At 43.6% G+C, this 12,256-nt stretch overlaps 1 protein-coding gene across 3 annotated transcripts; it reads right to left on the bottom strand.

The window, feature by feature from the left end:
• Nucleotides 1-266: 266 nt before the first annotated feature.
• On the bottom strand, nt 267-12,233 carry GPR161 (G protein-coupled receptor 161). Of its 3 annotated transcripts, none has more exons than XM_048931704.1 (7): nt 12,153-12,233; nt 10,753-10,842; nt 10,241-10,652; nt 8,869-9,593; nt 7,145-7,249; nt 4,840-4,971; nt 268-3,068 (listed from the first exon to the last, which is right to left on the bottom strand). In XM_048931704.1, the coding sequence occupies exons 3-7, from the start codon at nt 10,606-10,608 to the stop codon at nt 2,821-2,823; spliced, it is 1,578 nt and encodes a 525-aa protein (XP_048787661.1). In that variant the 5' UTR covers nt 10,609-10,652; nt 10,753-10,842; nt 12,153-12,233; the 3' UTR covers nt 268-2,820. The 3 variants fall into 3 exon arrangements, with proteins under 3 accessions (XP_048787669.1, XP_048787661.1, XP_048787653.1); XM_048931696.1 differs by having other exon boundaries at nt 10,753-10,863; nt 12,153-12,223; XM_048931712.1 differs by lacking the exons at nt 10,753-10,842; nt 12,153-12,233 and having other exon boundaries at nt 267-3,068; nt 10,241-10,651.
• Nucleotides 12,234-12,256: the final 23 nt, after the last annotated feature.

Raw genomic sequence — 12,256 nt, 5'->3', positions numbered from 1 at the left:
TAGGCTGCCTGCTGCTGCCGTCGGTTCCGCCTCAGGCGCTCCAACCCTCAAAAAAAAATCGCCTGCTTTTCGCTTGGGTACCCAACGGTTGCGAGATTTAAAGGAAGGAGACCTCGATTTACTCCTCTCAGCTGAGAAAGCTGTCTTTACGTTAAGCTCGGTGTGCCTCCTGACTTGCCGAGGCCTCTGGGCTCACTGCGGCAGACTTCCTGGGCAGAGACGTGTTCCTCACCACAGGGCACTGGGTGTAGAACGGGCTGCCCAGGGCAGCAGGCATAGCCCTAAATTCAAGGATTGTTTAGATTAACAGGAGTGTAAACAAACATCTTGAACTATTAGAAACCATTAGACACTTGTTTTTTTTCTTCTGTATTTCAGATGGGGGATATAATTTTACAAACTGTGTGCATTACCGCATTAACTTATGACAAGTGAGAAAATGATGCTGGTAGTAACAGAGAAATGGAGAGGCTACAATTTGATTAGCAAAAATATTAACAACATTCATACTAAATAATGGATTAGTGAAATGAACACTGAGAGCCCAATTCAGTACTGGTGTGAACAGCTGCTGACTTGCCTGAAGACTGAATTAGGCTCAGTATTATTCTGAAAAACATCCTTTTTATAAAACACATGTGATTTTGTGCGCTCACATGCGATGTGAAAATTTTTGCTCCTAAAAAAAACCTATTTTGGCCTAGCACTGACTTCACATCACTCACTTTTGCCCTTTCCACATTCACTCAACTTGTTTGGAAGCAGGAACGTGAAAGAAAAGGGATGCAGATAAAACAATTCAAGCCCTCTGAGGGGAAGCACATACCTTAAGGAGCACTGACCACTATAAACAAGTACGACTGAAGTATTAATGACAGCAATAATATCCTCAGTGCAAGCCATTTCTTGGCAAACAGTGGAACTTGGGTTTTGAAGTGCCCCCACGTGTCAATTAACACACAGAAAGTTAAAAAAACACAGGAGTAGGGAGCTGATACACACACACTGCTGCTCAGCACATCAGCTCTCCATCCAGTCCACAGCTCAGTTCATTCTGCATTATTCAAAGAGCTATCTTATGGTGTTTATGTGTTCTTACTTTAAGAGCTCATTCTTAATCACCAAACCACATACTGAATTTTAAGCATGCAATTAAATCTTACGTGGGAATGTCATGGATTCAGGCTAGTTCAAAAAGACCAGCTGCTTTATCCACAGACTGATATAAGCTTGTGCTGAAACGTGTTTCTGAGTTAAGAAGATGGACAAACAGGATGTCTAAAATCAGAGATGAGGCTCTGCCTCAAAGCTTATTTTGTTTCTGTACCTTTGAGAAAGTTGCAAGCAGACATAATTTAACAACCATCAACTTAATTTTTTGACCAGATGTAAACAGTCTGTCCCCCAATTTCCAAAGAATCTGCTGCAAAAGCTCAGTTCACTTCTAAGAAAAAGAAAAAAAAAGTAAACACTTAAAATGAGAGACAGTGGAGAACAGACACAGAGTAAATAAATACAGGTCCTCAGTCCATAAGTCCATTTGCTACTGAAACCCAACCTCAAGAAACAGATAGCCTACTGATCCATCTCCTTGAAATAAACATTAAGGCAGGGCAGTAACTTCTATAAAGGAAGAAAAGGTCCAGGCTAGAAAGGCACAGAGAGGTTCCTCATGCTGGGCATTCTCATAAGATCCACTTCATCCCTCTTTTCATAACAAATCTTTCCACCCTTGCAGCTGCTTTCATTTCTGGCTCAACTGTTGCTGCATTCCTCTTCTTTGGCAAGCAAGGCTGATCAGCCCTCTCACACAGGCCTAACAAGGTAAAGTCTGTACAGTGCCTAGAATGTGCAAGGTGCAACGTAAGTGCTAAATGGTGTTATTCTAGAGATTAATGAATTAAAACTCCAAAAAAATATATGCACTGAGGTAACTATTAAGTACTACATTCTCTCATGATTAAAAAATAACCCATGGAATTTCCTTCTATAGAAAAGATGAATCCTGCATATACGATGAAAGTGGTAATACCTTATTCATGTCCTGTCAAGCTTCCTGAAGCTGCAGGGTGATCTTTTAGTCAAAGCAAAAGCAGGGAAGAGACTTGCAGTTCTCAGAGAAACTAAGAACTCTGCAGTGATGTCCTTCTCAAATATTTCTGTGAAACTTCCAACGCTGGTCTGCTTCAACCCATGACATCTGGAGAAGCAGGTGTCTCGTAAAGCAGAAGCAACATGCAATTAGTTTTCATACCTAGCATTCTGACAAATGGCCAGAAATGTCTGCTAGCAAGGATAAGAATAATGATAACATACATGAGCTCTCTTAAAGCTCAATTGTTGTCCTTAGTGTTCCGTGCTCTATTATTTGGGAATCTTGACAGTAAGACTGCGTGTAGAAACCAACGTACAAGCCCTCATCAGAACACTCAAGGTATCAAGTATAAATGGATGATCCTAGTGTTCAGAAAAGGACCACTACAATTATTAAACACTGCACATACTTTTCATCTCTGTGTCAGCTTTGGCCAAAAAGAGACAATGTGATTCAATGGCCTAATGATTTGGTTGACAAAAATCAAACTCTGTGTTCCTATGCTCTGCATGACAGGTTTCAGATGTGGCAAAAAGGAGTCCAATAGCACCCTAAACAATAAGTAAATACTGCTGCAAAATGCTGATGCAAGTACCAGAATTCAACTGACATTCATGTGTCACTGAAAACGTCCCAACAAGGTATCCTGCTTCTGTTCAAACAGTAACAGACATGGTAGGTCCCGCTTAGTGGTTTCATTCAGTTACTTTCCTCTAGTTCTTCTGTCAAATATTCCCTTCATCGATGCTCTGAAGCTGAAGTCTTTGGCTAGCATGGGGCCTGATGCCACGCCGTGTGTTCACGCCGCTTCCTGGCAGAGTCCGCACAGGAAACAGAGCTCCTGGTAAGGCACCTTCCCCAAACAAGCTGATTTTCACATCAGCTTCAATAGCTCTTGCTAAGCTGGATGCATAACTGTCCAGAGATTTATGAACATCAGCTTTTACGTGAAGAACAGAATTCTTTGCAGTTTCTGAAAGGAAAAAAGCAAAAAACAGTAAATAAGAACAAACAGCAGGGCTGTGCAAACGCATCAGTATCGATCCATGTGTAAAGGTAAGACCATGCCTTCTGTAAAGTAACTACCCTACACAGTGCATTTACCAAGAATATCCAGTATTTCCAAACCATTCGATGAACGCAAAGCTTCAGCGCAAACATAAAATAAGTAGAGAAAAATTCCCTCCAATTCAAGTGGAGAAAAAAAAAAAAGTGATCTGATAAAGCAAAGTGTTTATACATGTATGTTTAATTTCCAATTAAGTGTATGTTGAATGATTTTCTGAACCTGATGAGGGGGAACAGCTTTAAACTAAAAAGTGGGAGGTTTAGATTACATGTGAGGGGGAAGTTTTTTGCTGAGAGGGTGGTGAGGTGTTGGCACAGGCTGCCCAGAGAAGCTGAGGATGCCACATCCCTGGAGATGTTAGAGGCTGGGTCGGATGGGGCCATGGGCAGCCTGAGCTGGTGGGTGGCAGCCTTGCCCATAGCAGGGGGGTTGGAACTAACTAATACTTGAAGTCCCTTCCAACTCAAGCCATTCTATGATTCTAATCTATGCACGCTCTTATTATTTCATAACTGTAAAAATGAGATAGGTTTTATCATTACTCAATGCTTTGAGGTATTCTGCTCATTTGTGCACTGACAATTATTTAGTAAATTCAGTCATTCATTAGCAAGACTTCTAGTTTACACTCCCACAACAATCAGCCTACCTTAAACTAACCTTGCAACACCTACAGATCACCACAATAACACTTCAGTAGTGCAGTATCAACATGAGCTGGCTGAAAAAAAGTTGTACATGATTCATCTATTTCCAGCTGTATCTACTGAGAAACGTGCCCAGTTGATAAAGTTAAAAACAAACAAAAATAAAAACAACACAATTATATTTAGATCAATGAAGTCTGTAAATAGACAGATTTCAAGGCTATGAATGACAAAGTTGAGAGTAGGCAGCAAATGTGAAGCAATGACTTAACAGAATCAAAGTACGAAGGCAGGAAAATATGTTCATTGAGAAACATAAAACAGACTGCAGTAGTAGCTAGACAAGTGGAGTTGCAGAGAGGATACTGCTGCTCAGCATAGATGTGGTGCGTGAAGGGAACCCCACCTTCTAACTCTTGTCCTTGCCTGCTGCTGCTTCAGAACTGAAAGAAAAACTTGCTCTTACTCTCTGAAGTGCTTGCATCAGGTGTCAGATCTCTCAAAGTGAACAGTTATTAGATATGCTGGAACACCTCTCCTTTGAAGAAAGGTTGAGGGAACTGGGCTTCTTTAGCTTGGAGAAGGGAAGGCTCTGGGGAGAATCACTGCAGCCTTCTAATACTTGAAGGGAGCTTATAAACGGGAGGGGGAAAGACTGTTTGCATGGGTTGATAGTGATAGGAAATGGGGGGGATGGTTTTAAACTGAGGCAGGGAAGGTTTAGGTTAGATATTAGGAGGAAGTTTTTCACACAGAGGTGGTGACACACGGAACAGGTTGCCCAAGGAGGCTGTGGATGCCCCATCCCTGGAGGCATTCAAGGCCAGGCTGGATGTGGCTCTGGGCAGCCTGGGCTGCTGGTTGGTGACCCTGCACATAGCAGGGGGGGGTGAAACCAGATGATCATTGTGGTCCTTTTCAACCCAGGTCATTCTGTGATTCTGTGATATGTTCTCAGGCAATTCTAGAGGACACAAGAGGCTTCCTGAGAAGGTAATATATTTTGTTCTGAGTGTTTTCATACTTACCCCTAAGCCCATTTTTAATTTGCTCTACTTCATCTTCAAATGTCACTGAACTCCTTCTTCGAGGAGGACAGACACAATGTGGAAGAGAAGGGCCATCTGAGCTATAGTCTTCAAGAAGCATTGTGTCTGTTCCTGAAACAAAGCAAGTGTTCTCAAAGTGAAAAACAGCAATGCTCAGACACAATAACAAAATTACGTGAAGAGAGAAACCAAAATGTTAAGTAGTGGCAAAATCTTTCCAGTCTGCAACTGTTCCTTCTAAAGATGTCTAAATCCAGCCCTGGTGGGCAAATTTTGTTTTAATTAAATAATGCACACAAAACAAATGAGTTCAGAGTTTTCATAGAAAGGATTTGGAATTCTTTTCTCGTTAGCAATATAAAACCCCAAGTGGCTCCAAAACGCTCAGCTGCAGAGATTATAACATCAATAGGACATGATGCAAAGGTGAAACCTTACCTTCTGTTAATAAAGGGTAAAGCCAAGGGCAATCTGATCAAGACAGAAGCTAACGATGGCCACCTGAGAAGCAGACTACAGCTGCCAAATGTCAGGCTTGCAATCAGACCACAATGGAAATCTGAATTGGAGACTTCTCTACAATTTAGTTTTTGACAACCTATTTTGATTTTTCTCAAGTGTATTTTAATAGGGAGTAGTCATTTTCAGTTTATCAGTCATTTCACCTCTCAGTATTTGCTTTGCACCTTTTCGATATAAAACAGTGTTTGAGCACAAGGAAATTCATCTTGACATCTCTGCGGTGCTTTCATGCAAACAGCAAGACTGCAGCTTAGTCCTCCCTTGTGATGCTGGTGTCTTGGCTGTACAAGGGGGAGGCAGAGCAAGCAGTCTGGGGAAATGCCAAGACAACACTGAGCAGCCCTCAGAAAAGCCAGTGTTCCAAGGCACAGCTTCCTTATGTATGATCTTTACCACTACTTTCATGGCATCCTGTGACATGGCACCAGGCCAGGACAAAGAGTCTTCACAGGTTTCTTAACACCTCCAGGTAGCGACTTCACATCCCTCTTCATTCATTTCAATACTTTTGGTTCCCAGATTTATTGTTTTTTGCAACAAGGAGGTGTTCCAGTGCCAATTTTACAGAAAGTAAGAGAAAGATGTTGCTGGAAATGCAGCTGTAGACAACGTACCTCTCCATAGGTCTGGTATTTGTTGACAATTGATCGATAAAAAGTTTGTCAGTTCACTACATAAAGTGAAATTTATGTGTTCTGCCATATTATTCAATTAAGCACACAGTGAGCTGATGTTCTAATGCAGCATAAAACACGTTAGCAGCTTTCTGTGATATTCTGTGGATCAACTGGGCTTTGAACCTGTCTGCTGAAAATAGTTGACTCCTACTGATCTCCAAAGCTACCAGCGTACAACGGAAGGGTGCTACTAGCAAGATCAAAGAAGAAAGTATCTTTGAAGCAGAAGTGGCCTATGGTACAGATTTGGTTTGTTCATCTAAAATGCTTAGTATCATTCCTCAAATGATGGCAACACACAATGATTTCAAACAAAAACAGGTTTCACCTGATGTTACTCTCATTTGCCACACACAGTTGCACAATACTCACAGCAGGCACAAAAATACCAGCGTAAAATTACTACCTAAATAAAACCCAGCTCCATAGATTTCCTTTAGAAATGCGAGAAACAAACCTCTGGTATCAAGCAATTGTTAAAAGATCTCCCTCTGGTGTCTCTAAAGCAGAACTACTCTTTTAAAATAATTACAGATCAGTTAAGAAGTGGTAGCTGAAATAACTGCCAGAAAAATTTAGTTAGTATTGGATAGAAAAATGTCTGGCAGAAATCTTTCTCCCTTCTCCAAACTACCTTCAACTCAGAGATCTTAAGTAGCGACACAATCCCAAGCTGAAACCATCTGATGCAGTTATGTTTAGACTGCAGGGTCAGTGTGATAAGGCCTGTTACAAACTAGGAATCAGAGAAGCATTCTCCACATCACTTTGTTGCTCTGTTTCTTGCAGATACAGGCAAAGTTCAAGAAGAATGACAGAAACTGAATGAGAAAATCATAAGCAGTATGTCCCATTCCCAGGAAGCACTAGCAAGGGAGGGTCATTACTCCTTGCAAGTAGTTGCATTGAGAGCAAGGAAGGGAAGGGATTGCAGCGGTTTTATTGTGACAGCTGGAACAGATGCTTCATGTTTTCCATCCATCGAGAGACATCTGAGTATGTAAACACCGATTATCCCAGAGAGTTCTGCCAAGTTACAAGTGCAAACTCCTGCCCAAGATGAGAGAGCAAGAGCCTTCATTTACCTGAATCCTGTGAACAGCTGAAACCTGTGTCTCCTGTGCTGCTGCTGTTTCCTAATGTCCGCCCACCTGCCATGAGGGCAGTGAGATGAGGGGATAGTCCCAAATCTGCAAAAGAGTTTCATTCTCATTACTCAGTGGATGGTTAAGTGGTCTATAAGAGTAAGAACTTATAGTAACACTGACTCTACCACCTCATTTACTCTTGTATCTGTAAAACTTACCGTTCTTCCAGAGTGCAGAGCGTTTGGACCTTCCATCTTACAAGTAGAAACATCAGGTGAGCTGCTTTCAAGTATCTTTGGAGTCCTTCCATACGACAAATCTCTCTTCTACCCACACTATCTCTCTCCCACTCCATTTGCCATTGCATGTTTTATCAGCAAGACAGGCTGAACACTGAGCACGCATACCCAGAGAGATGGGATCACTTGCCAGACACTTGCTAGCCACTGAACAACCTGGTAGCCACCAGCAGGTGGTAGAGTCCAGTAGCATGGCAAGAAATTTACTAGCAATACCAGGGCACTGAGAGAGCCAGCTTCTTTCAAATCCTCAAATATGGGAAGGAGGAGAATCTAGGATTCTTACATAAGTGCTGTCTTTGGATCTTGCATAAAGATGTATTTTTTTTTTTTCCTATCACTGTCCAGCTGGTACACCCAGTACATCTGAAACTATCATCAGTTTCTTATAACCTGGAAAGATGAAGTTTTCCTATCTTTTCCCTCCCACCAGATCCCAACATATTCATTCACATCATCTCATGGACATACATTTGGCAAAGGGAGGAGAACTAGAAATCTCTTGCAGCTTGTGATGTGGTGCAGCTGCACAACTCCTTCCTTTATATGGAGTCTCTTCCAGTAACTCCAGGTCGCAAAAAGACAACAGATGCCTTGCTATTCTCCCCTTACTTCTATATTTCAGACCTTCCTTCCCAATTAAGTAACTTTAGTTATCACCTCTGCCTGGAATGTCCTAAGGAACCATATGAAAATGTCTTATTTTTTGGAAGATTCTAAGCAGGACCAGAAAAAGGATCAAAAAAAAAAAAGAAATTAGAATTTTATTGCATTACTAATTAAAAAGGAAATTCTGAGCAGCTGAAGCTCTCAGACTGCAACTAAGGGACACGCCAAATAGATTTACTACTTTACATAGTTCTACAGTGTTTAGGATCTTCACAATCATAAAATCTGAGTTCACAGAAATACTGTAATATAACAAGAGCTGTATAAGTTCAGTGAATCCAAGAGTTATAGTACAGAACTAGTGTGCAGTATATGTGGCAAAATCATAGAATCCTAAGGTTGGAAAAGATCACTAAGATCATCTAGTCCAATCATTAACCCATCACTACCACGCCAACTGTACCATGCCCCTCAGTGCCACATCTGCATGGCTCTTTAAAATCTTTAGGGAGGGTGATCACAAAATATGCTGTCGGTAGTGCTTAAATCTCAATAAAACAAAATGGTTACAATAGTTACAAGAGGAGTTTGAGAGAGATTAGTTTTATTAACTTAATTACTATGTCTCCTCTGGCAGGGAAAGCTTTACTGGCCTAAGAGGACAAGGTTTTCTCCTTTCAAGTGTCTGTGATAAACCAAACAAGATTGCTGAAGCCTCCAGAAACATCTTACTTTGTTTACAGAGCTCTGAAACGTGCCAGCTAGATGCAGATATGCAGAATTGCTCTTAGTGGTATATTAAGAATGTCTTACCTGTGATCCTATTGGAAATGCTGAATAACCTTGAGGTCCTATGCCGCTGAACAAACGACTCACGATAATACCGATCCCCAAAGCACATTCCTAGAAGTTCCTTGCGCACTGTTTTGTTCCACAGTCCATAAATTAATGGGTGGCAAATGGCACTGGAAAAGGACAACCACGTAGCTAATGTCTCCAAGGCAGGAGAAATACTGTTTTTTCCCCAAAGCGCCTCCGATGTTATTACTACCATGTAAGGTCCCCATGTAATAACAAAAGCACCGATGACAACCAAGATGGTTATGAAAGCTTTGCACTGGTTGGCAGAGTAGACAACCCCTTGGAAAGCGTTCCTTCGGCTTCCTGAGGAGGATGTGGAAGTGCTGGAGTTCTTCCTCCCATTCCTCTGGGAGTCCTCCTCCACAATGACAACACTGCCACAGTGGATTTTGCGGGCTTTAATCCTAGCCACACGGAATATGAACCCATAGCAGATCATCATGACCAGGAAAGGCAGCAACGCACACCAGACCTGCCAAAAGGCAGTGTAACCAGCCTCTTTGTGCCACGCTGCTACACACATCCACTTGAACTGGTCAAACTCCAAAGATGACCAGCCAAAGAGGGGAGGGAGGCAGCCGATGAGGGAATGTAGCCACACATACACAAGAGCCACCACTGCTCTGTTGCCTGTAATCTTCATTGGGTATACCATAGGGTAAAGGACAGCATAGTACCTGGTGAACAACAAAAAAAAAAGTCAACAGGAGCACAAATCAAGAACAGCAAAAAACATATGTAATGATGTTGATATATGGCTCTTTTCTCTAAACTTCAACATACACTTTTCTATAAACCTTGAGGTGAATTATTTTTAACAGGAAGCCTGTTAAGTGTAACTGAATGTAAGAATACAGAGCTTCGCAGGGAAGACTGTAAAACTGGGCTGAAGGCACACATAACTATTAAATCATAGAATCACAAGGTTGGAAAGGGCCTGCAAGATCATCTAGTCCAACTGTGCTCCCATTACCATTGCTACTACAAACCACTAAGCAATATCTCATAGCTCCTCATCCAAATACCTCTTGCAATCTGCCCCTGGGAGTGAATTTTAAATTGTTGCTTCTTGTTTTACAAGTAATATATTACTACAGCACTATTTCCTTTAAAAATAGCTAGATGCACATCAGCTTTTTATATTATCAATGGCAATGTTTTCTTCTGCTCTGTGTCAAAGTTTCACGTGGGACTGAAGGAAAATGACATTGCAACTGCATGCAGTGTCATCCAAGCAGTGTTTCTCCAGCCTGCATACAGCCAACAAGTCACCCTATGGAATGATTGAACAATTGGTTACCACTCATTACAAAAAGCCACTTACCGGTCTATGGCTATGAGTCCAAGAGTAAGCATGCTGGCTGAGCTGATAAGCATGTAGAGCAGAGCTGAGAAATTGCACCAAACAACTCCAAAGATCCATTCCCGCCTGATAGAACTGGTGACAACAAAAGGCAGCACCAGGACAGAGAGCAGGAAGTTGGAGAGGGTCAGGCTGAACACAAACTTGTTGCTCAGCGTGAGAAGGTAAGACTTCCGATAGAGGGTGACAACAATGATGAGGTTGCCCAAGCAGATGAAAACAGCAATGACGATTATAGCAACGGCTTCAGTGACTCTGATCGCGCCGTCTTCTTGCGTGGTGAGGTTCCTCAGAGCATTCCCATTGCTGAGGGAAGAATTGCTGCTCATGGTCAGAGTGAGCAGAGCAGGAGCAGCCAAGACATGCTGAGCACCTGGAAGCAGAACAACACCACTTAGAAATTTTCCAGCAACGTTTCCTCACACTCTCTCCAAAGACTGGAAACTCTCCTGTCTGCATCAATTAAACCTTACCTGGAGGATGCAGGAAACCATGTTAGGTTGGAAACCGAAGGGGCAGGAGATTGACGATGGGTACACTGGAGGTCAGTAGCAGAGCCCAGCCTAGAAAAGGGAAGAAACTATCTGAAAGACAGAAAGAGGCAAGTGGAACAAGAGGAAACAAAGAAAGTTAACACACTTTATTTATAGGTTTGCTAAGTTGTTTTTTTTCCTAAGCCATACCAGCCAGCTGTATGTCTAGGCTGAAAGAAAGAAAAATGATGTAACTAAATCTTTGATTACTTGAAGGAAGGTAAGGTTGTTTTTTTTTTTTTTTTTTTTTTTTTTTTAAGTTTGGCCAGTTTGACCATCTTCATTGTTACGCTGCATTTCGCATATACAGCATCTGCTGGTGTCTGTGGATGTCTGGCTACTCATACTCATATCCTACTGACTCCTTAACAGTTTCCAGGTCATGTCCAAAGGCTCAGGAAACACTGCACATATTCTCAGTGTGCTCTCTCCAGGTTCATCTTCACAGCTACAAACAGCAATTCTAACACCAACACCAAAGGCCTGGCATAAAGAAGCCTTCAGTACAAAGGGTACAAAAGACAGCTGGCATTAAGCTGTAGCCCACCCTCCAGCAGTGCCCACAAACCCTTAATCGCGTGAAGTTTCAGTGCTCAGCACCCAGCCTGCTGCCTCACCACCTCCTCTGCTTAAATCTCTACGTTCCCCTCAGCTCTTCAGCCCCTTCTCCCCGCTACCTCCAGCTTGTGCTCCAACCTCCTTCATCCAACCCAACCACCCGTCTGCAGCCCAACACACCAGAACAAATAACGTTAAAAGTGCAAATATGAAAACTAAAAAAACAGGAGTTTGGTTTCAACTTCTCAACGCAGAGTTACTATTCACATCCGCAGGTGACAGAAGGGCTGAAGTTCCCTTGCCGTAATGGTGCCCACCTGCAGTCCCCGGCAGGCCGGGAGCGCTCGGGGCACCTCTGTCTCACCCGGGAGGCTTTCGCGGCCCCGGGAGCGCCGTCAGGCCACAGAGCCATCTTTTACTCATTTTTCAGCTGTATTTTTTCCTACAACTCTCACCGAAGGAGCAGCGGGGCCACCCCTTACACCGCACAGCTCAGCTCTCCTCGGGGCATTCGCCGCCGCGCGTCCCTCCGGGCTGCCCTGTCCCGCCCCACCCCGCCCGAAGCTGGACGCATCCCAAGGCCGGCGGGCAGCGCGGGCAGGGCCGGGGGATCGCCTCCATTTTGCCCCCGCGCTCCCTCCGGCAGCGAACAAAGGCCAGAGGGAAGAAGCGAAAGGAGCGCTTCCCATAGGCCACGCCGCGCATCCCTCTCCTCGCCCGGTGCTCGCCCGGTGCCCGCACCGCCCCGCCCCGTCCCGCACCGCCGCACCGCACGCACTCACCCGCCGACCGCCTCCGCCAGGGCGGGAGGTATCGGGTGTCGGCGGCCGAACCCCGCCATGCCCCCGCCCCGCGCTCGCCCCTCTCCCCACCCCTCCGCCGCCTC

The sequence above is a fragment of the Lagopus muta genome, chromosome 1, assembly GCF_023343835.1.
Source record: "Lagopus muta isolate bLagMut1 chromosome 1, bLagMut1 primary, whole genome shotgun sequence".
In the NCBI taxonomy this organism is placed as follows: domain Eukaryota; kingdom Metazoa; phylum Chordata; class Aves; order Galliformes; family Phasianidae; genus Lagopus; species Lagopus muta.
This window is presented reverse-complemented; position numbering and strand designations above follow the sequence as displayed.